The sequence below is a fragment of the Scophthalmus maximus genome, chromosome 15 (genome assembly GCF_022379125.1).
Source record: "Scophthalmus maximus strain ysfricsl-2021 chromosome 15, ASM2237912v1, whole genome shotgun sequence".
Classification (NCBI taxonomy): Eukaryota; Metazoa; Chordata; class Actinopteri; order Pleuronectiformes; family Scophthalmidae; genus Scophthalmus; species Scophthalmus maximus.
In genome coordinates, this window is record NC_061529.1 from 12018182 (window position 1) to 12043205 (window position 25024).

General features: G+C 45.3%; 1 protein-coding gene across 4 annotated transcripts; it reads left to right on the forward strand.

Annotated features, from left to right (window-relative positions):
* Window positions 1-252: 252 nt before the first annotated feature.
* On the forward strand, window positions 253-24557 carry tmem260 (transmembrane protein 260). 4 transcript variants are annotated; one of them, XR_004785355.2, is made up of 17 exons: window positions 253-855; window positions 3887-3918; window positions 5431-5582; window positions 14158-14335; window positions 14442-14555; window positions 15038-15217; window positions 15360-15400; window positions 16744-16830; window positions 17691-17799; window positions 18085-18257; window positions 19302-19473; window positions 20192-20331; window positions 20917-21093; window positions 22246-22299; window positions 22586-22670; window positions 22851-23221; window positions 23607-24557. XR_004785355.2 is itself a non-coding variant. In XM_035610589.2 (16 exons), exons 1-16 carry the CDS (start codon window positions 747-749, stop codon window positions 23109-23111), a joined length of 2064 nt encoding a protein of 687 aa, XP_035466482.2. In that variant the 5' UTR covers window positions 253-746; the 3' UTR covers window positions 23112-24557. The 4 variants fall into 4 exon arrangements, 2 of the variants coding, with proteins under 2 accessions (XP_035466482.2, XP_035466483.2); XR_004785356.2 differs by having other exon boundaries at window positions 24419-24557; XM_035610589.2 differs by having other exon boundaries at window positions 22851-24557.
* The last annotated feature ends 467 nt before the right edge of the window (window positions 24558-25024 follow it).

Below are 25024 nucleotides of genomic sequence, written 5' to 3' on the forward strand. Positions count from 1 at the left end.
GAGCTCAAGTTCAATTATGGCTGTGAAAATAGCAATATCATTGCTTTTTCCACGATGCTATGTCTGTCTGCTACGTCTACATTTGAAAAACATGCATGTTAATCATGAAAAAACAAACGAAAAGAAAGTAAAAACGCACAAACGTGGGACACATGGACCTGCTGATATCCGGTTTGTTTCCAGTGCAGATGCAGTGCTTGTGCAGCAGGCGCGGAGGGGGCGGACCCTCCCACAGTCTGTCATGTGAACAGAAGTGATGAGAGAGGTCTTAACTTCCGGAGTCAGTCACTGAACAAGGCAGTCCGTGAGTCTTCGCCACGGGTCTTTCCCTACACGTCTATACACGATCCGTCTTCCTCCGCCGCGACACGCGTAAAATGTTATTTTCATTCAAACAATTCAATAAATCACTGCGCTGGTTTAACTTTGAGAAATGGCGCGCGCTCTGAAGTATCGCGAGTTTTGGCTCGTCGGCGTGAATCGGCCGTCGCTGCCAACTCCGGAAACAAACGCTTTGCTTTAGCGAACTGTTGAACCGGCACGAATTAAACCACAAACTGGCTTTTACTCTGTGTCGCTTTAACTTCATGTTAGCTACAGTATGACGTCGGTGTTCGGGTAACTAGTTGCTTCGAGGTCCCGTTTACACTCTAGTAACGTTAGCTCGCTCGCTAGCTAGTCGTCGTTAGCCGCCGGCAGTTGTTTGAAACCTATCGGCGTCTAGCCAGAAAAAAAAAAAAAAAGCAATGTCCGCGGAGCAACGGACAAGCTGGATGCTGACTGGCGCTACGGTCGCCTGTGTCACCGCTCTGTATGTGCCCTGTGTCCAAAGGACCGTCCCCGGTGGAGACTCAGGTTGGTGCTAGTTAGCTAGCTAAGCTAACAAATGCTTCTCTGGTCACGTGGCTTTGTTGTGTTGCCGGGCAGCCAATCGTGTGGCGCCTTTGTTGAACGTAGCTGCAGCAGCAGCGGCGTCACCGGAGCTGTCCGCGGTGCTGCAGGGAACAGGTTCATCAGCCGAAGAACTCAAACTTCTGCCAACATCACAAACGAGAAAAACGTTCGGTAAACAATTCAGAAATGAATATCTCATGTAGTAAGATTTTTCAATTGTAAACTGAAGCACTGATTTACTTGCTGGAGGTTAAAGGCACAATATTGTATAACACAAATGGTTCGTACAGCAAATTAATTTCAGATAATGGATTATAAATTCAACTAGTTAAATGAACAAAGCACTAAAATATGTCAAATATTTCTATCTCATTGTTGTATTGTTCATAATTTGTCATGGGTATAAGTCTTCTTTTTGCCATGTTTATTGTCCTTAATAGTGTTACAGGCTGTTCGCTGCAGTGCACTTGATTAAGAAAAAATTCACAGTCGCTTGTGGCACAGGAAAGTATGTGACAGTGGGTTTAATGAAAAAGATTTGACATCAACATCATTTTAATACTTTATTTAATGTATAATATATCTGTGTATATATATAAAACTGTGCAGATATAATCATATCAAAACATTTTTTTTTCTGAGTTATTAAAAAGTTTTCCTTAATTAATAAGTTATTTTACTGACTGCACTGCTACAGTGGGTTATGTATACACCATTTGTTATGGCAAAGCATTGTTGATGGCCCTTGACACTTTCAATTCAAAATTATGTGCATATGCATCCATTCAATTTGCGCTCATATGTAACAAGGCTTAACTGTGTTTTTTTTTTTTAATTAGTGCCTTCCTATGTGGTAGGCCAATGTGTTTTCCAGCATTCTTGTAATGCAGTTTATGAAGTAACGCATTGCACAATTACAAACTGTTAAGAAGTGATAGCAAGGTTACAAACTTGTAAATGTGGACTTGAGGCCATGAAGTTTTCTGCTTGTTAGGTTTGCCTTGGTCTGGCATACAAGCCACTGCGGAGGGGGAATGCACAATTTGCAGAATGAAAGCATCTGAAAAGCTCGACCAGATATGGGCTAGCAGAGATGAGGGGAGAGCAGGCAATTGGAGCGGCGAGTAGCCCTGCCGCTTGTGCTGCTGTCTAGCGAACGAGGCCTTTGAAAAAATGGCCAGCCCCTTCTCCACAGTGTTTAGGGACGGTGCAGGATGCCCGCTCTGATAGTGCCAGCTGAACACCCTTCCGAATTCTCCAGGTCTTCGTCTCTGTGGCCTAATCTCTTTAGGTGTGATGTGCCCTGGAGAAGCTCGAGCGCAGCCCCGCGGGTACGCTGTTGTCTAGGAATGTGGAGTGTGGAAATGATGGGGATTATGGGAAGACTGGTGTGGGTGCCCATGCTCCACTATCACAAAGACTCTTGGCACCCGTGCTGCTACCCCGTTAAGTCAATATTTTGCCTTTTTCGCACAGGGGCTGCAGAACTCCCATCTCTGTGGCACCAACATGGATGCTTTGGCTCAGAATTAGTTTCCATGTTTCCATTCATGTTGAATGGTGTAGAAGTCTGCCACTACTGAGCGAAAATGAGGGAAATAGCGAAACTGATGAAGGAAAGTGTGATGTAAAATGATGGCAGGTAGCTAGCGGCTTGTGTCAGGTGAAATGGAGCAGTGAAAACATTTAAGCTGTGCAGGTGGAGGAGTTCTGACTTCATGGTCCATTAGACTGATAAGAGTTGGGGTTTCTCGTGTGGCAGAAATTTAGGCATCCTAATTTACTGTATCGGCAAGGTTGCAAAACACACGGAGCAGCCAATGCCATCTGAAATTCAGCAGCTGCTCCATAACAGTTGTTACTGCATCATGGCCCGTGTTCTCACTCTTAGAATGTAAGTTTTTATTTGTTTATTTTGAAAATGGAAAACACCTAGTTTGCTTGGATTTGAAATTTGAAACCAGCTATATCCTGTTGCTGATGATAATGTTGTTTGATTCATCATTATTATGTAGAATTAGAAATCAATTCATGTTAACCCTTATTTTTTTATAAAAAAATAAATTTGACCTCTTTAATGTAATTTGTTTCTCAAACTAGTGAAGTGAGAGATTTTCCCGATGGTGTTGATGCAGGAAACGAGGCCACAGCTCCGTCGGCTGCTCTGGGTGGAGGAGATGATTGCCCACCTCGTACCAGTAGAGGGAGCTGTCTTGAACCTAAACATTTATCAATGTCATTTAATCTGAACCAAATTTCAATTTTCATGAGTGGGAGATGAAAACATTGGGTGAGAAATCAGTGTGATTTGAAACGCTCTGGGTATATTCTGGCACAAATGGGTTTGTGCCCAGATACATTAAGGCTTCCTAAAAATAGCTTTTAGGGGGTTTTCTTAACTGCGCCTCACACAGCGCTTGTCACAAAATTGTGCAACCGGCTCTTATTTTTTCTCAGCTTACCTCATTCTGTGACTGTCACCAGCATTGCCGTTCTTGTTTGTGCCCGACGGACTCAACGAGACACTGAGACACTGGGAGTGTGGGAGCAGGAGCGAGGCATGTGGAGCGGCAGAAGAAAGGGGAAGGGAAAGGACCCCAGTGCATTGGGAGGATGGAACTGGAAGCATTATTCTCAGTTCAAGCATATGTGTGTGTCTTTGTGTGACAGAGCATTGGAGAGGGAGTCTAATGGTTTGTGTGTGTGTGTGCGCGCGCCTGTGTGCGCCTGTGTGCCTGTGTGTGTGTTTATATATCTGTGTGTATGTGCCGGGGAAAGGGGAGGGAGGCATCAGGGGAGAAGGGAGAGATGAAGAGAATGAGTGTGCCGCTTAGGAAATGTCACACTGGGAAGATTTGCAGGTTTTGATCCTGGCAAATTAATGCAAAACCCCAGTGCAAGTATTTGATTTGGGAAAACTTTGGGAGCAGACTTGTCTCTTAATAATAATTATTGGGTTTACATTAATTTCCTCCCCTATTCTCTTCCACAGGAGAGCTGATCACCACTGCTTGCGAGCTGGGGGTAAGTATTAGCCGTATTGTTTAATCAATTCACTCATTAACTTTTAGAAGCATTAAGGAAGTTTAATTAAGCATGGGCAGAAAGCAGATTAATTTACTTTCAGTCCACAGGTTTTCCCCTCTTCTTTTCTATACACTTATTTTACTAAGTTGCAAATAGAGAATGCTATAATTTGCAACCCGTTTCTCAAATCCAATTAAAGTCAATGGTAAGGCGATGGCTTTTGTAGGCTTTGCCTTATGTACGGTATAAGGCTTATTATATCCACCCCTCTTTTTTGTGTGTGTGTGTAAGCCGCGAAGAATGAACTAAATCGGGTTAACAGTTATAATAAGTTTTATTATTTAATAAAGTTTATTACGCCGCTGTGATCCTTTTAGGGAGGCTGTGTCGGTGTCACTATGCCAGTAATCCTGCTGTTAGTGCTGCAGTCCGTGTGGCCTGTCTGTCTGCCTCTCAGGCCTCCCCAGGGCCCTGCAGGCCGTCCCTGGGCCCCGGGCTGCTGGCCCCTTCCCTCTGATCCCCAGACCTCCAGAGTTCTGCTTCCCCTTGTTCCCTGTGGCCGTTGTCCCTTAGCTGTCCTACAGCTGCATATCTGTCCACTCCTGTCGACCACACAGTCCTTCCTCGACATGCTCCTACAGTGGAGTTACCTACCTGCCTGACAGTACCACTCAGTTCACCAAAATGTCTGCTGAGCTGCTGTCCTTTTACCCCCCTTCTCCTCTTTTGCTTCTTGTCTTCTTCTGACCTTCATGTTCCATCCTCAACCCCCCTCTCTCAGATTGTGGTGAAGTTGTTTGTATTTTCTGAACGTGACCACAGAGCCCTAGAGCTTCGCTGACTTTGAGGTGATGGGTGAGGTAGTCACCCTCTCACCTTTCAGCTCTGTGTTCATTTGAGAGAGCTGTCCGTTTCCCCCCCGCCCGCATGGCTCGTGTTATCAGTGCCAGTGAATGAGTCTGTGTTTAATGACTGAGCCCTTATCTGGGTGGAGGCGACTTAGCAGCTAATTGCTGTGATTGCCGAGATCCCCCAGGCGAGGAAGACTGCAGCTCGGAGGTGGTTTGGGGGCTGGGGCTGGAGAGCACCACGTGCTCTGTCATGGGCTTGAGGGTGCTGCACTGTCCTTGGGAAGAGGCCAGAGAAAAGAAGTGAGAAGATGGAGGGAGGGAGGGAGGGAGAGGAGGGCTCTGGTATCACACCAGTCAGTTTGCAGTCATGTGTGAGACTCCTCTCTGTTACTGTGGCTCTACTGCAGGCCACCACTGGCATATAGGGGGCAGAAGAGCAACTAGATCGGCAAGCTAATTATGACGGGCTACTTACGAAAACACATTTTGTGCTGCTCTTTATCTGCATCTGCTCCACCTATTATATAGAGTTGTACTATTCATTTCAACATGTACGACATGTGCACTTTCACCACCTCAGCCATAATGCCAACTCAAACACATCTCCAGATTTATATGCTGTTCTTTTCAACACATCTTTTTTTTTGTGTGTGTTTAGGTGGCTCATCCTCCAGGATACCCTCTCTTCACCTTACTAGCTCGCCTGGCCATGTTTCTCCTGCCATCGCTCTCTCCCGCTCACAGCGTCAACCTGATGTGTAGTCTGCTGGAGGCTGCAGCGTGTGGTGCCCTCTGCATTACTGTCTGCAGGTAGGCACACAAGTATATATAGGATTACTCTGTCATTTTCCATAATATGTCGATGAATTTGTGTTCTTCTTTCCTGCCTTTAGTTGGCTTTGAATTTAGAGAATTTAGTAGAAGGAGTAAACTAATCCCTTAAATTATAATTAATGTGTTCAAGTCTTCTACACTAAATATAGTGAAGAACATGTGCATGTATGACCGTGTCTCAAACACGCACACTATCACATACACATATTTTAAACATTCCCCTAATTACTTTTTGCATCTTGATGCTGTCTGGGACAGAGAGTGGTATTTTTGGGTCCTGACTTACTGGCAGTAGCTTTGCTGATCCGCTGCTCAGTATGCAGGAGCAGGGTCCAGCCGCCCTCCTCTCTCCCACCACCCTGCTCTGCCTGTTTACCCATCAGCCACCCGTTGTGAGCGTGCGTGTGTGTGTATGTATATCACAATTATCGTACCCTCCAGCACCCACCCTGACATCCCTGTTCTCTTGCTCCCCCACTGCCCAGCACGCTCCCAATCCTGACACGGCACGATTTCTAATCTCCCCCTCCTTGCCTCCTGGGTCTTAGAGGAACAGGATCACCAACTCCGCTCCTCCCTATCCCCTACTCTCTTACCACCTCTCCCTTTGCTCAGTCATGAGCACAGTTTACGGTCCCTGCATTGCCATCTACCACCCTGCAGTTTCGCCTGCTCTTGACCCCATCATGAAAGGAGTATTTTACCCTTCCCCTCTTTTGTCTGTGTGTGTTTATCTCGCATGGTTGGCCAGACTACCTGACATCACGCTTTTGCTGATCTTAGTGATTTTCCACATTGCATTGTTGGCGGCAGCTTAGTGTCAACATTTTTCCTTTTTGTCAATGTTTATGCACACTGGGGCATTTCCCAGCATGTCATATACTTCTAAATTACTCTTACAAAATAGTAATTGTTTAATGTGATGTACTTTCTACGTCCTGTACACCATGGCAGGCTATGAGGAGGTTAGGTCCCAGTGAAAGTTGGGGGGAAAGCAGGTGAAAATTGAGTTGTGGTCCTATGTGCTCACTATGTCTCCACTTCCTGTGTGTTTGGCCAGTGTGTGCTAGGTGGCAGGTGGTCCGTAGCAGGTCAGGGTACAGTCAGCCCTGCTGGAGTAGGGCAGGCGCAGGGGAGGAAGTACTCCCCAGGGGACTGGCCTCAAGCCCAGGCTGCATCAGCTTTGGAGCCTGTCCTGCCTTACAGCTCCTCAGAGGTGAATCAGAACCTGCTGGATTCTGCCCTGGACAGGATAGGTGACAAGAAAATAAGAAGTGAGGACAAAAAGAAAGGGAAGGAAAACTGTGCCTCTTCTGGGATTTTTGTATCCCCTCTGCTCCCCTGGTCTTAGTTTTGTTTGATGAGTTAGCAGTGAATTGGGGGATTGGACTCAGCTCTTGGCCAGACATTTACAGTTATTTTGAGGCCAGAAAATATCCATGCAGTCTGGGGGATATTTGGCTCTCGGTGCGCATGTTAACCGTAGCCCTTTTTGTAATCTCTGAGGATTTAGATCCAATTTTGGATTATGTTCAAGTAAAAAGTCATTATGAGGACCTCCAACCCGACCCCCCCCCCCCCCCCCCCCCCCCCCCCCTAAACAAGGGTTGATGGGTAGAGAGGACCTCAGCAAGACCACAGTCACACCAGTCATATAAGCCCTTAAGTATGAACACATAATCTACGCTTTCAATTTGAAAAATAAGCATAAAAGGTTTTAGTCGTTATCTGTTCAGGACCTAGTTTGGGATGAGCTTGTGGCTGTGGATCAGCTGGCAGACTCTGCCTAGTGAGGGGTTACGGGAGAGGAAAAAGTACCGGGTGGGGGTGGGGTTCCGGATGGTCAAGACCTCCCTCTTAGATCTGGCACGGAGGGCATTGGGTGCTTTGACCATACAGAGAAGATTGGCATAGATGTCATGCCACAGCCCGGTGGGGACTCCCTGGCCAGGCCTGTCCTTCAGATGAAATGCCAAACCTGAGCAGCTAACACCCGTTCACACCTGCTCCGTCCTCGCAGTGACAACAGTCTTTTACACAACAAACTTAAATTCTGAAATATCTCTTGTTGTTTTTGTCCCTTTGAGGCCCTCATCAACTTTTCAACTACTTCTTATTTTTGGGTTTGTATCAGCTGAGGGGTAGACTCCCCCCCCCCCGCAAACAAATCATTGCTTTGTGTGATTATTTTCAGATGGCAAAATGTAGTGGAGTTAATTCGGGTACTTGAAGGCAGTTTCTCTCAAATAGTAAATTGTAGACCTTGAAATTCATCTGGAATACTCCCAACATGGCGAGCCTTTGATGTATCAATTTAAATTAGTCGGCCAGATTGCCGTGTTTAATGTGGGGGAATGTAAGTTGATAGGCTTGGAAGCCACTTCTCTCTCTTGCGCAAGTTTAAATGTAGCACTTACCCTCCCTTTGATTTGTCAATTACAGTTCTCTTGGCTTGATCATATGGTTTGATGGCCAAATTGCATGTCTTGTTATGTTTTCACACCATGGCCTGACAAGCCTTTGAGGATGGTGGACGTAATGGTAATTTCTATCGATTGCGCTCTGAGGTTCACAGAAAGAAACGTTTGGCCCGTGTAACACTGGAGGCCTCAGCCAAGAGTCTCTAGAGGAATGCACCCTTCATAGCGGGATAATCCAGACAGCTCGGTATTCTGCGCTCTCTCGTTTCACAGTTTATCTGCTAAAGCTGCTCTGAATCTCTGCTACCTGAGAGGAATCTCTCTCCATTCCCGGGCTTATCCTGAGTAACCGGGAGCAGACACGCTAGCGTGCTGACAGCCATCAGAGCAGAAAAACAACCTCGCAAACGCTCCGTCATCAGCACTTTTCGTTTGATCACATGATTACAGAAGAGTGTGTTGAACACATCAAATGTGTCTGGCCACTCCTTTCCCTAGCGGCCCTCGAAAGAAAATGCACACCTGCGAGAGCCTCTTCCACCTAAGAGCTGGCCCATGTGGCACAGCTGATACCTCAGTGGACCGGAGGGTGGGCGTGGTGCCATCCCCTGCCTTGTGTCGTGTCCCCGTCTCCTTATAAGGACCTCCACCATATGGTCCTGATGACAATTTCCCTCCGCGCTCAGGTGGGTTGTTTTCTCCACAGGGTAGAGTTACTTACAGTATGTCTTACTGCGATCACGTCAGAAGCAATGTGTTTTGTTTTTTTTGGATACCATTTTGACTGACACATCTTGACTGTAAGTTGTGTTAGTGTGGAAATAGCTGAATAGAGTTGTTTTGTTGGATAATATTCTCACCCCTCCCTCTAGTTGGCAAGATTTCCCCTCCCTCTCACATCTGCTATGGCCCGATAAAATCTTTATCCCAAGTGGCCATAGTGAACACACACATTCCTGTTTTCTTCAGAAAATACAGAGGACAATTTGTCTGTTGAAAAGGCCCCAATCTCTGGACCTTTCTGTTCCATTTTTGCATTATTTCATCCCTCATATTGTAGTCCAACAGACCTCCTTCACTCCCCCTATCCTCAGCATGACCAATGGTTCCCCCAGGACTCATCCTCTAATACAGTTAAACAGATGTTTAATGAAGATGTTATTTCCTCATTACTTGGCTACAGGATCGGGATAGAGAGGAGGAGGGAGGCGAGCTAGATAGACAGCAGAATACACTACCAGTTTAATATTCCTTTCGCCCCTGGGCCCGAGATTGTGTCTGCCTCGGACGTCAATATTACATTCCTCACCCACCACAGGCAGTCTTAATAAGGCACCAGGCACGGAGACGGATCAGACTCGGCAATTACAATTCACCCAGAATTAGTTAATGGAATCTATACAGCAACATTTATGTATCAGTGGTGTGTGCCTAATGAATTTGTTGGAAAAAGGAGCAATAAAAATGGCATTCAGTGAATTGCATAAACACAGGATTTTTGCAAATTGTTTTTTTTTTTCTTCCCCTCTTCCTGTAATTTTTGTGTGTTGGGTGGAGATTAAGATGGCATTCTGGGAGAAATTGTCATGTCAGTGGCTGCATTGTTTGAGCAGAATTGTGGTGATTAATTTTACACGCACTCGGAGCACTGGAGCGCTCTCCTGGAGGAGGGGTGTCTAAGCGGCAGAGCTGGGTCTCTTATTTACCCTCTGTGCAAAGTAGTCGCTCACCGGAGGAGGCAGGGAAGAGAGAGAAGTGCCTGGTTTGGTGATTGGCTGGAAATAAGGCTGCGGCAACCAATATTCAAGTACGCTGTTTTTAGAGTCATTAAAAAAGGATTAGGGCTTTAAAATACTGCAAGAATGATTTTTCCTTTCCTACTTCAGAATTGATTATATGATGATGTTCCTTCTGTAATATAATTTCACAGCATGTGATTTTAAAAATTACAAATGATATGATGACATGGGTATGTCAGTCAGAACAGCTGTGAATGTATGCAATTGGTGAATGTGTGTTATACATATATATGTGTGATAATATTACAGCAGAAATGTCATTAATATAGCAAGATAAGATTTCCTGATATCATAATGTATCACAATATGGCAAAATTATGCTATGTTGTATCTAAACTAATCAGTGCAAAAAAAAAGTTAAACTGTTATGCCTCTTACACATATAAAACAAAACCTCTAAAACCTTTATTTTAAAGGGACATTCCAGTGAGTTAATATTCTATTTTGATTAAGTTTGTGGACTTACAAAAGATACATCTAAAACATAATCAACAAAATCAAAGCAGCAGAGGCCAAGACTGACTTTTAGTCTCAAGTGTGGCCCAAGCCCTCAAAAATTTGGATCCTACATTGAACATAAATGAACTATACTTAAACGAAAAGAGCAAACACTCTTTGCTTTGTATATTTGTAAATGTTTTTTTTATCAAGTCTGTGCCCTTCCGTTTATAACCACCAGGGTTAAAAATGTAAAGGTTCTGAGTTCTCATGTTTGAATAATAACACAGATAAACTGAACTAGACGGTAAAACAGCTCATCTGTCCTTTTTGAAAAAAACCCCCAGAAGTGTTGTAAAATTATAACATCGTTCTGGCACCAAATGACAATAAACAATAATAGTGAAATGTTGCTCAGCCCTTATCTGTACGCTGACCAGCTCTAAAAACACCTTATAGTATTTTAGTAGGGTGTTTGGTTTCGGCTACCACTTACCACTGTCATATAATAGCCACTAAGTACCCTGCCTGGTGTCCTGGCCAAAGGAGAGCCCACGGGTGTCAGTGGAGGCCAACTGGAAACTTAAGCCTCAGCCCGAGCAGGCCACCTCCTCTCTCGGGCTCTCTACCCTCTTCAGGAATGTGTGATTCTTTTCCAGAATCTGCTTTACCCAAACCACTGCTCGGTTAGAGAACAGTGCAGCGCTGATCCGCGATGGCACGGCTGTGGTATTGTGTGTTCCCTGGGGTGGTGTGTGACAGTGGCTCCCTTGGCCAGAGCCATTGTGAAGCCTCATTCAGTGCAGAGTGCTGGTGTAGGCTCTTTTTTTGTGTGTGTGTGTGTGTGTGTGTGTGTGTGTGTGTGTGTGTGTGTGTGTGTGTGTGTGTGTGTGTGTGTGTGTGTGTGTGTGTGTGTGTGTGTGTGTGTGTGTGTGTGTGTGTGTGTGTGTGTGTGTGTGTGTGTGTGTGTGTGTGTGTGTGTGTGTGTGTGTGTGTGTGTGTGTGTGTGTGTGTGTGTGTGTGCGCGCGTGCGCGTGTGCCGTCATTTAGCACAGACAACTGGTGCTGGCACGTCCCTGGCCCGCACTGTAGAACTGAGGGGGTAAATGAGGCTGGTCCCATTTTGACACTCCAGCGATTATACACAGCTTTTGTTGTGTTGTGTCCTTGAAGGGGACATTCACCAGTGCCTGTTGTATCTTTGTCATGTATTTACCTTTGATCTTTTCCCTTTAAAACCTGCACTCACAACTGTTTCTCATTTTTGCTATTTCATCATTTTCATTTCGTATGTATAACTTTTAGCTACCCCCCCCAAACTATTAGTGATTTTCTTTTGTAACCACTTATATTAGTTCCAAACGCGTCCTTCATTACAGATTTAATGCATAATATTTGTCAGTTAGTTAATTACCCAAGTGATGACACAGAAATTTTTGGCAGCTTGGATCAGTTCAGGGTAGAATAGTCCTGTTGTCAGCTGTGTTATTCCCGTGCCATGTCTCAACCAGGCCATTGTCATTGAGCCACAACATTTCTGCACAGCGGCATCCTCCACCGCATTGAGTTGTGATAACGGGGAACACGGCTTTCATTGGTGTCAGAATGTATCCGGCTTTATCTGTGCGCCCTGGGAGCAGCCAGCCTGGAGAATGAGCTGTGGAGAGGGCTGAGAGGCAGACCGGGACTCAGGTGGTCCGACGCAGACAGACAGGTCATTTACAGCCGGCACTGTACACACACCACTGGGCTCTCACGGACTGACAAGCTCTAACAGAGAGATTTGTCAGGCACTCAGGGAGAATAAAGAAGTCGAAGAGCAGGAGTGTGTGTGTGTGTGTGTGTGTGTGTGTGTGTGTGTGTGTGTGTGTGAATATGTGATGAGTGCTGCCTGGCTATCAGATGGGGCTTTCAGAGGCAGGAACAGACTCGGTGTAATAACTCAACTGAGGACCCCCACGACTGCTCTGAACCCTGTGCTACCCCCAAAACCAGCCCCCCTGCTAGGTGTATGTGCTATGGGTTAATTGTCATGCAGGGAGGTAAAATTATGGGTGTGGAGGGTCCCTGTACCCCCCCACCCCCACCCCCCCACTCTGCACCCTTCTTCATCCTTCCTTCAAGTTACAACTAATTCCTGGAGCGGTGTGGTGAGAAAGGCGCTGCTATCTCTTATTAAGACCCACTTCTAGACTCCCCATCAACACAGACACCCCCCCCCCCCCCCCCACCCTTAAGTGCACGCACACACACACACACACACACACACGCACACGCACACGCACACGCACACGCACACACACTCACACTCATCCGCCAAGCTCTCCTTATAGTGAACACAGAGGGAAAATAGTGGCGAGTAGGAGAGCGAAAACCCAAGAAAAAAAGGGGGAAGTAGTCAGCAAGCTAGAGTTTTTTTTCTACCCTTCTCTCGCTCTCGCTCTCCTTTTTTTCCTGATTTACCGCGCTTTCCTCAGAAAGCTCCATTGTTCCCCTAGCCTAAGTCTCATCAGGCCTTTTGTGGCTGACTATCACAGCGGCAGGCAGAGAGCTGGAAATGTATAAATGGTATCATGCCTTGTGATTAATGGCGGTGCTTATGAGTCAGGTCTGATAACGGGCCTGCTCTCTACTCAATTTCAGATACCGTTAATGGAATCTGTCTTCTGCGATTGTAATGTGAGAGCGCCTAATTTGCTATGGAGCTTGAAGCTGTCACCGGCAAGGGATTGTGGGGTCATAAGGGACCTGGCAGCCGTTTGGCCTGCAGCTTGTATCTGCGGTGCTGAATAGAGCAGCTCTCTGCCTGTCAGTTAGCTGATAGGCTGATGAGGACTCTAAGCCACTCCACACAATGGCGGAAAGGGCCATACTGCCTGACTTCCCTAATTGTCGAGGCTGCTCATATTTCGGAGCCAGCATGCCGGGGACCGGGCTGCCTTTTTTTTCCTTTTCTCTTTTTTACCCTCTCTCTTCTTGAACTTTTTTCTACCCTTTTCTATATTTCATCCTTCATCCCGCACACTGTCTCACCCCTTTAACACACTCTCTGCACTGTTTTGCTTTTCTTCCCCTTTTCGCCATCACTCGCAGCCACCCCCCCCCCCCCCCCCCCCGCTCTCTCTCGCTCTCTCTCCTCCTCTGTCTCTCATTTTAGTAAGTGGTGGGTCTTAGCGTATGACAGATTATCCCAAGTTTGCTTCAATTACCGCAAAGGAGATGGAGACAGTACAGGAGCGGAGAGAGGGGGAAAACTTTTGTGCACACATTATATTTAAGTAGCTGAGGATAAAGTGCTATCTCCACCACGGTGGTTTCTGTGCCATTCTGCTCGAGATCAACCAGCCGCCGGGGAGGGAGTTCTCATCATATGTGAATTGCCCCGAATGACTGAGAATGTTTTTAAAGGTCTTGTCCGAGAAGCAAACTTGGGTCATAGAGAGATTATAACGGGTACCCAAATTAGTCTGAGGGAAATGGTGGCTTTTTGACTGGAGGATTTTATTCAATTTTAATTTGATTTTAGATAATAAAATCCTGGGAAAAAAAGCCTCAAGGAGTTCCGTAGCCTTTCAAATTGACTACAAATACATGGTAACCCCAATTTTGGAAGATTTTAATATTTTAAGTTTTTTCAGATTAATTTGAGTTCTGATACCTTTTGATGGTTGCAGCAAACCTATAGTGAAAAATGTAGAAATGTCATCAAAGGTTAGCATTTACTGACCAGATAGTGACGGACCCCTCCTCAGGGCTGTCCTCACTTAGGTTTGAGCCTGGTATGTGATTTCCCAGATATTTCTGGGTTTTGTTTGAAAAATCAAGCACAGGTCTCTCTTAAGTTGTGTAAAATTATGTGTACAATAATGAAGGCCTGTTCTCTGTCACCGTCAGGCTAACAGGTCCAGGCCCCGGAGCAGTACTTGCTGGAGGGCTGTTTGCTGTGTCCAGGCTGAGCTGGCAGTGGTCCACGGTGGCAGAGGTCTTCACCCTCAACAACCTTTTTGTCGGCCTGCTCTTCTTCTCTGTCGCCACCTTCCACTGTGCTCAAAATGCAGAGCAACGGAGGAAGGTAACGCAGTAGAACACGTTTCTCTTTCTCCGATCTTTGATGCCTTGTTGAGATAATTTCACATTGAATACACACGGTGCTGTACTCACCTGCTTTGCCTTGTCAGATTGCACATTGGGGGGCGCTATGCTGCGGCCTGGGACTCTGTAACCAACACACCCTGGTGCTGTACATACTGGTCGTCATTCCCTGGGTCCTTCACCGCCTCTACTCTCACAAGGTGAGTCTCGAGGCCTCATGCAGCAAACCTCACATATCAGACAGACATTTCAAATCCTGATATAGGCTTAAAATGTAGTTTATTTTGTTAAAATTGGTTAAGTGGAAATGGTGTGAAGTATCCAAGAAATAAGAGAACGGAGATATGACATAAAATTAGATATATCTGATATACCCTTTAGGATTTTCTTTGTTAGACAAAATGGGGTCAGACAACCACATGGTTTTCGGAGAGAGGTTAGAGAGCAGGTCCCCAACAAACTGAGTATAGTTGAATGAAAGCTTAGGGTGATGGGGTGATGGGGTGGGTTGTGAATGCAGAGTCGGTTTTCCGTTAGTCTCCCCAGTCTTGTTTCCATCACATCTTCAGTATAAGTAGATACCAAGTTGCTTTATATAACAATAATAGATTTAAAAAAATTTAAATCCATTTTCGGCAACAGTAAGTAGACTGAGAACCCGTGTACCATGTCATCTCGACAGGAGCTGTCACTGTGTGGCCTTGTATCTCTGGGAGTTTGTTTCTTCGCTGGCTTTTTGCCGTACATCTACCTGCCCGTCTCCTCCTACCTCAACACAGCCCGCTGGAGCTGGGGGGATCAGACCACTCTGTCAGGCCTGCTGACCCACTTGCTAAGGGCTGAATATGGCACCTTCAGTCTGGTACTTGCTGCTTACCCGCCTGCCTTACTTACCTATTTTTAAACTTAATCTGTATATGTGCTCCTTTTTTTTTTTTTTTTTTAAATCTTGCATCCACAGGTTTTTAGTTTGACTCAGGTTTTTTTTGTGTGTGTGTTTGCAGGCGAAGACTGAGAGCTCTGTGAACTTGACCACTATGCTACAGTAAGTTGGTTTATGTGGCTGTTTGTCTTTAGCTCCTCACTTTCTCTTTTTGACTAAATCGTTCCCACATTTGAAACACTCAACACACCGCATTTACAGTGCAGTTTCATACTGTACGTTCACAGATCTTATTGATTAATCACAACTCTTGAAAATGCCATGACATTGACTTGCACTTGCAGCGTAGCATTTTAGAGTAAGACTTAAATTGCTGATTTATAATAGCTTGTTCCATCTGACCAACAGTTCTCTGGGACTATTCCTCTTTGGTATTTTGTTTTCAGTTATAAAACAGATTCTATAATAGAATGAGAAACCGGGCAGATTTGATCTAAGGTACATGCTTCTAGTGATGGAGGTCCCAACCGCACTTTGCTCTGGTTCTGGTGTTTCACACAGTTACCCACAGACACATCAGCCTTTTCAGAGAGCCCAGAGTCATTTCTGCAGCCCATCTCTCTCTTCCTCTTTCCCTCTCTCCCTCTCTCCCCAGCAGCTTTTGTTCCTCCCATTCAACACTCTCTCTCCCATCAAAGCAGAACTGAACCTGCTTAGAGGGCCAAATCGCTGTGTTCTGTTTCTCCAGCAGTTTGAAATGATCACTCAGCTCTGGTCTTTAAGCGTGACAAGCTGTGATGACAGACACTGCAATAGAGCTGGAGAAATTGTATTTTTCCACTCTAGCAAACCCCCCTGCATCCGATTCCCTCCCCTGCTCCCTTCTTCCACCAACACTACCACCACACCACCACCTCACTCATCCCACTCCTGGTATCTTCCTCCAGCTGACGGGATGGGTGTGCGTGTGTGTCTTAAGACCCCCCACGACTAGCCCCCCCTCTGCCAGGCACCCACCCCTTCCCGTCACCCCTGCTGCTTGATGGACAAGCACACCTTCAAGATGGGAATGAGAGGGGAACATGACAGGCATATCGCGCTGGAGACGTAAACCCGCTGGAGAAGCTGACACACACACACAGTCACAAACACACGCCCATGAGCAAAGTCACACATAGTGTACATCGGGAGATATAGAGACTCAATAAGCTGTCAAATAGAGATGGGTATTAAGGAAGAGGCAGGAAACTATCTCCCTGCTCTGAGCAAGTGCTCTGTGACTGACAGGCGCTGTGACGGGAGGATAGGGCAGCGGGGGGTGGATGACACAGTCATTCGTATCCGTCAATCCGATTGAAAGGAGAACCAGGCAGTCCAAGGAGTTTGTTTTGATAGGGGATGGAGGGCATTTAATAATTGGGTGTCCTTGACTTCAGTAGCAGGGAGGGTAATTGAGCTTGTCTTTGGTGTCCATCATATGTTTATATTTGTGTTTTTGTGTGCAGGGCCCACATGGACCACTGTCTTGCAGACCTTTCCTTTCCTACTTTGGTGCTGGCAGGAGCAGGCTTGCTCCTCTCCGCGCAGGACAGGTGGGATAAGCAAGACGGCGGCATGCAAAACACCAAACTCTGTCACACATCTCGGCATCCACTTCAACCAAAAATCTAATCCCCCCGGAGTAAAAGGAGGGAACAAAAACCACTGACAAAATGCTGATCTTAGGAAAAGAGAATACAAAAAGACACTGAGGCACCGAACTGTCAAGCTGTCACGACGCTTCACGTTCATATCAAGAGAGGATGATGTGTATTTTGGATTTTCACAAATCATGTTGGTGTGTATTAGGAAATTGCTGCTTGTATGTATCTGTATGTGGCAGAGAGCAGAATGACCCAGTAATTTATTATAGTAGTTACTGGCATTTGTTGGGTGTAGCTCATAAAGTGTAGTGAGGCCCTGTGGCTCTGTAGGGCACAGACCATCTCCCTGCCCCCCAAATGGCAAGATTGATAGCGTGTGTCAGTGGCCAGCTTAGTAAAAACCATAAAATTAGTATGTCGGCACAACAACCAGGAGTAGGTTTCTCTGACTTCAAAATGTTCTTCAGGTTCAGACGATGATTTGTTATTGCAATACGGGTTTCATGTTTTCTGTTAGGTTTATAAGTACATTTTACAGCTGTACTGTAATAAGTTTGCAGTTGGCGCCACCTCATCATGACTGCATTAGAAAAGCAGTCATTAACCTTTTAGCTGGCTGTCATTAACATTTGCTCTTGGTCTGTCTATCCCCTTAATTCAAAACAAGTATATTTTCATAGGACAAAAACAAAAAAACACTCTAGATATATGGAATTATATCCATATACAACAATATTCAACAAGTGATATTGACAGTAAGAACAATATTTGTAATCAGTGGTCTCATGACATTTCCTTTCCTGTCCCAGGACGTGTCGCTCAGTGTCCTGGCTGTTGACTGCCATGTTGGTGGTCTACTCGCTGTTCTTCGCTTGGCGAGCCAACCTGGACATCAGCAGACCCCTACTGCTCGGAGTGGTGAGCTATGAGACTTGAACTCATTCTGCCATCCCCTCTCTGTTTGCTGTTATTATCATCATTCATATGCAGTGGTCCAACAGTTACAGTTGACATTACAGCACAATTTCTTTATATATGAACAATCTGTGTAGAAGTTACAGGTGGACGGAACATATTCTAAAACACTTAGACAGTAACTAAGCTTATCCTGGAGCAGGTCCATCAGTGAACCAGGCAAAAGCCTGAAGGAATTATTGTTTGTGTATGTTTGTTTGTGTACATATGTGCTCTCACTTCTTGCAGGTTGAGCGTTTCTGGCTACAGAGTGACGCTGCAGTGTGTGTGCTGGCAGGCCTCGGCTTGAGGCAGACTCACACTGAGCTGGAGAGGAGGCTGGGCTTTGGGAGGGTGTGGAAGACCACCAGCTGGGTCCTCACTGTAGCTCTGCTGGCACAAATGGTGCACACCAATCACAGGTGAGGACCGCAGTCAGTGACAATCTTACTTAATAATATATGTTTTTCATTGTTGGGTCAAACAACACAACGGCTTTCAAATTAAAGGATTATAAACAGATTAAAGTGGAAATTGATTTTGAAGATTTTTTGTTTTTGTTGACATTTGTTGTCCCTTGTTTTTTTTTGCACATATCCATTCGTCAGTAAGAGGTTGACATATATTCAATAACTGATGCCATCAGTCAAGCGTTTCTTCTGTAATTATTATCGCTGCATTGTGTTGCACTACAAGCCATCACTGACTAATCTACTAGTGTTTTTGTGTCATGCTGTGCTTTTTTTTAGATCATTCCAGTTCTTTACAATCTGTGTGCATTTATCTGTGGCATTAGTTCTATTTTTGCTGTTACTGTAACTCCACTGGAGTTATAAATCTGTCCAAAGTGACTATTAAGTACTTACTGTATAGTAAAGTTAAAATTTAAATAAAAATTCCCCTCTCTTTCTAGTTCCTTTTTAAAATCCCTCTGCATTAGTTTTCCCTGAGTCAACCTGATTTGTTTCTCCTTTGTGCTTCATAGCGAAGGTCTGAACTCCGAATGTCAGGTTTTTTCCGCTCACCCCATGGTAAGGGCTAAAGAGCGGCACGGTTAGCACATAGATTTCTCTCGCAGAGCTCAGTCTGAGATGTTAGCTGTCCGAGGAGGCAGATTACACCAGCGTAGTGCCGGGGAGTGCCAGACAGCCATCACTGAGTGGCTTTGATCAAGGGGGAGAGCATGGCCTACGCTGTCAGACCCATCACACCTGTCTCCCGCGTGACTAGATAGGCAGCCAGAGCCCTCTGCAGAAGGGAAGGGGCGGGGGCACTGACTACTTACCCTCAGAGCACCTTAAAAGCCTACCTATGCTCACACTTGCATGCACACTTCTGTACACATCACGCACATGTCTAAGCAGGGGTAAGGGGTGCACTCAACATATTTTTTAAATGCGAGTAAACACAACTTGTGTTTTTGATGATATTATACAGTGTGTTTGCATATGTGCCTTTTACTTCAGGGAGTGTGACCAGAGCGGTAACGGTGTGGTGGAGCGGTTCGGCAGGGAGCTTCTGGGCTCCATCCCGAAGGACTCGATCATCCTGACTAGAGGAGATCTGCCTGGAAACTCCCTGCGCTACTTACACTACTGCCAGGGTGTACGGCCAGATGTTCGCCTGGTTGACCAGGAGGTCAGAGCTCCGTCTTGTCCATGTCTATTATAGAACAGTTCCCTTTTTAGTTTTTTATATTTCATACAGTACCCATCAAAATAGGAATACTAAGAACACAGGTTTAAACTGACAGTATCGTATTGTATTGAATTTTTATGTCATCTCTCTCTCCATGTTATTTGCAGAGAAATTATATGAATGACAAGATTACTTCTGATTGTCATGTAAGAAATATAAGCTTGAAAAAAAGGTGGATTTCTTCATTTTTTGTAAAAGTAAAGTAGGATAGATTTTATGCTGAAAATGACTTATATTTTTGGGCAAAATGGCATTTGACATTTCATGAGTGATAATGGACTGTAATTAATACAATATACATACAGTGCAGCCTTATGTAGGGAGGATTGGAATGTCTTGTAGGCTTTCTAATTTGGGTTTGGAGTAATTTTGTACATCATAAGTTTATATATCTCTTTATCAACATCACACTCCTAAAGTGCTTTAAGCCAGCAATTTAATAAAAATAAGAGGTAGAAACAAAGACTCTAATTTTAGACTTAACTAAGGAAAGTAAAACCTCTTTGATAACTTCAGTAGAGCAAAAGCCACTGAAATAGTCAGTAAATCCTTTTCATTATGATAACTGTACACTGTGCGGTAATTCTTTAAAATGCTAATCACATTGGATACAAAGATTTGAACAGAGTTGGTGGGGATACCCTTTCTTCCTTTCCAGATGATGACATACTCTTGGTATGTGGCCAAGCTGTGGCAGCACCACCCTGGGGTCCACTTCCCCGGGCGCTGGTGGGACCCGGTCCACCCTGAGGAGAAAGACACCTTCAGTCTGGAGCAGTTTCTGTCCCACAACACGCAGTGAGTCACTGGAGGGAGAGAGCAGAGAGGGAGTAAAGGGATAGTTTGATAAATAGAAGGATGTAAAATTGAGAAAAGAATGGTCCAGATGAACATGTGGGTGATCTAACGAGGCAGAGATCAGTGGGATGGTCGACACCGCGGTGAGTGCAGGGAGAAGATAAGCCCATAGAACTGTTGAGGCCATAAAAGGAGTTTGATGAACTACAGAAGTCGACTAATCTACTTGATTTGCTTAAACAGTCTCTGGTGGACTTATTGCTACTCCCTGCTCTCACATTCAAGTTCACTCTTGTTGGCGGAAGTGAGTCTCAGTCTTTGGCAGGAGGCCTGTTAATACCAAGCCCACCAGGGGGCAGTGTTTGCCAGGCCAACATGTCTGTTGCTCACTGGGGCAACACTGACCTTCTGGGATTATCCCTCAGGGCTGGAGCACAAGGCTGGAGGGACAAGGCTAGAATGTTTTGGGATGGGAGGAAATGTTTTTTTCTACATGGTTTTCCTGTGTGTCTCATCATCAACAGTCACCTGGAGATAATAATCGGGGATGTGAACGTGCCTCCGTCTGATTGTTTGTACCTTTAGGAGGGATGTCTTTGCCTGCATTGGGCTGCCTGAGGGAGACCCAAGCTGGGAGCATAGCTTCTCTCGCTGGCCCATGGGAGTGTGTGACTATTTGGTGCCAATTCAGAGGCAGTTTCACCCTGAAGAATGGGCACGTCGCACTCGCAGCCTCTACAACTGGAGTGATCCACACAACAGGTGCAAACACAGAAAAAAAAAAATTATGACTCTGAAAGGGTCTGTTTTTAATCCTATGAATAATCACTTTATTCAACAATGTTTGACAGTATTATATGTATATGAGCTTGTTGCAGCTCCTCATTGAGGTTATATTGTATTTACGCCAATCTATCAAATGAAAAATGTATTGATGTCTTGTGCATCATTTTATACACATTTCGGCCGGACAGATCTGATATCTTTGGACACCTCGGACCTTCAATACAATTTAGATCGAGTCCTGTGGGTTTAAACACTGTTGGCTTCTCATCTTGAGTTTGCATAGACTGTCCCACTGGTGAGTTGTTAAAGTTTAAAGGGGTGTGATTAGTTGAGGCCTACTGTTTGATAAGAAAATAAACAAATCCTTGGGCACATTTAAAACAGCCCATGATCTTCCCAAGAAACTAGAAAGATTAATGTAGAGAATATAATAGACCCCTACAAATTAGTCGTCACCATATATTTTATCACTGACAGCAGAAAAGATCTACTTACGCGCTCGTCTCTCTGTGGTCTTCAGTGATCCTTCCACAGACTCCACAAAGCTTCCCTCAGCGAGGTTGTCCTCTGTTCTCTGTGCTGTGATCCAGCTTCTTTGTGAATTCAACCAGAGCAAGACATTGGGCCCTCAGCCATTTGAAATGAGACTGAAGATGGAAAATAATGAGTTTCTTATTGCGTTTTGTAAATAACTGTGTCAAAAGTGGAATTAGTCAAAGCTCCATATTCTGGTGCTGTTGCCAGCAGCCTTTCATTCACTCAGATATCCACAGCTGAATACTGTGACATTATTTCCCGCGCCCTCACGACAAGCGTGTCCGCCGATGCCCACAAGCCGAACATTAGCTCGGGAACCTTGCTAAAATATTCTTTTGAAGAAGAGGTCAAGTGGTTACAGTCAACAAAGTGGAAAAAAAGGGAGATGCGGTTTTACTCCATGTCTAATGTGCTAGCTGGTATTGTTGCTCAGCAAACATTGATGTTTAGTGTATCAGAAACTGCACAGTTGAGTGGGACAATATATTCACATAAATAATCATTTATAGTTAGTGGAACTGTGCACTAGCGGACGCCTGAAGCTGTTTAGAAAAATAAATTGTTTTCTTTTTTTTTTTAATGTGTGAACAGTTTCCATCCTGCATCCTGGGAGCGTGTGGCTAATGAGGAGATGTGGCAAGCCAGGTACAGTAAACTTTTTCAGAGGATACGCTGGTTACCCCTTTTTTGAAGAGGTTGTATACTTTAACGTGCAGATAAAAAATGCTGTGTCACAAATACATACCAGGCCACTGGAACATCTCCATAAACCAGTCTTGTGTGGTAGAGCATCTAGATGTACATGTACATTTTATTTGGTGGCGGCATCTACATAAATCACTCCCATCCGAGTGGTGGTGCGTCTGAGAGTGTGGATCTGCATGGCTCATCCATCCAGCACTTAGCCCTGAGCCTGCGTGCTTTGTTTCAGGATGAAGACGGCTTTCTTTCTGTTTGACCTGGCAGAAAGAATGCAGGGAGAGGGGAAAGCTCGCCTCTTTGAGCTGTCTTACACTGTGAGTCTGACCTTAACACACACAACAATACTGCCAGTTATCTTAACGGTGCAGGTACAGGTGCCACACAAGGTAAAGTAGGACATATTTGGTGGCTTTCCTTATTTTTGGTTTTACTTTTGGTAACATCTGTTTTTATGTGTGTCTGTGTGCATATGCTTGTGTGTGTTGTCTCGACAGCTGTATAAGGAGATTGTGGAGGCCCACGCTGACTACCCACCTAACTGGGACAAGAACTTGGCACTGGCCTGTGAGCGGTTGCTCCGCTCAGGTCACCGGGGCTACAGTGCAGACAGCCTGCTGACCCGCAGTACACAGCACTTCAGTCTCTACTTGGAGAAGGAACCCACGGATCCCCAGGCTCCCGCCATTCGCACAGCCATTACTCACCTGCTCAGAGAGAGAGACCAGCTCCGCCAGAGCCGGAGGCAAACCCCATGAGGAGATCCAGGGAGACCTACGTGGAGCTGGCACACCGAGAGTGTGCCATGAGCCCAGGCAAAGTGTGAGGCGATGGGGATGGAGTCTGAACCAATGTGCCTCTTCTCATGGTAATAAAGTGATGCTCCAGAAGGACACACACTGATGCAGTGCTGTGGGCTTGGCCAAATTGGACAAAAAATTTAGGAATTGGAGTCGGGAGTGCTGATGCAGAAGTGCTGGTCTAGTTATCTAATTTGAGTTCTAGTTACAGAACTCAGCACAAAGGATGGAGTGAAAAGGACTGAGCCGTGCTTCATTTAATGAATGTTTACAGTTGACTAGGGACAGAGCTTGACTCCAGGAAGCCTTGACTGACCCCAATCAAGCTGTGCGTGCTCCCCCTAAACTCACCATTCGATTGCTTTATCGTTACATCTCGTTTTCTTTTTTCTTCTCCTCTGCTGATTATTTTTTGCCTCAGCCGCTGCTCTACTTCTCTTTTTCTCACATTAGGATGGAAAGGCCAAGATTGAGGGAAACCCAATTTGGGGGCAGGAACTGAGGATTAGAGTCATCATTTAATCTCGGACAGACTTGCCACAGAGTCCTCACTGCGAACTAAAGACACTTCCCACCCTAAACCCACCCACCCTTCAATCATCCATCAGTCTATCTTAGATGGTCCTTGAAATGTTTTATAACTAATGGATTCGATGAGTGTTATTTTTCTCTCTCTTCCTTCCTAACCAGAGGGCTATAATCCCTTGTGGATTTAAATGAAATGTCACAATGCCAGGGACCCTTTTAGAGGTGTGTGTGTGTGGGTGTGGGTGTGTGTGTGTGTGTGTGTGAAAACATGCTTAAATCTCCACCCAAGCCCTTTTCCTGCCAGAACTGCATTTAAACATAGTCGATAAACAGATCGGCACACTAAAAAGCAAAGTGCTTTCATCATCATAGAAGAACAAAGTCATGGAAACTACGGGGACACACATGGACACGCAAAGACTGTCAGCTCCCTGGAAAATTGACTTTCTGACCCGTGAATACTGGGAAGACTGTGGCACAAAAAAACTCCACAAATGGACCAGAGTCACTTGTCTCTGGCCTGTACTCGGAATCACAAATCCCGTGAATATTGGTGCTGATGCTAATGAGCCTTGTGGTGTGAAATGTGTTAAGCAGAGGTCAACCTGGTGTGTTGCTATAAGCTATATAAAACGGTGCCGAAGGAAACCTGCTGATTGAGATACCACTAGAAAGCAAAGGACAGTAAGTGTATGTGTAGTTTTCTCCGAATCTAATATGTCCTGTTCTGTTTGCAGGCCTGGTTGGCAGCTGTCAGCTGGCTGGATGATGAGTTTCAACCTTCTACAGCACAGATGGTTTGGTTTCTCATAAATAAAGGGGAAAACTCTGCCTTCTACAGATTAAAATATTCCAATAAAGACATTTTTATTTTAATACATTTTGGACCCTTTTTTTTCCCATAGTGGGCTATTGGGTAATTGATCATACATTAAAAGACATAGCATTAAATCATGTTTAACTTCACTTACACATTAATGTGTGTTTTCAGGTTTACATCACAGTCATTTCCTGCTTCTCGCCTCTTGCCCTTGTGTTATTTTTACTTTACTTTCTTCCTCTCCTCCCCTTTGTCATCCCTGTCTATTCTCCCGCCCTCTCTGCCTCTCATCCCCTCTCACCCTGTCTTTCCCAAACCCCTCTGTTTCTCTGCTCTCCCCTGTCTCTGAGAGTCAGTTGCCCACCCTAAATCAGCAAGCTGCCGAGGATTGTGGGAACCCGTGGAATCGCCGTGACCAGGGATGCAGGCAGGGAGCCACGGCAACGCTGGAATGTGGGGCGTCTGAGGAGATAAGAGCTGTGTGCCCAGCCAGGGAGAGGGGAGGGATGCAGCGAGAGAGAGG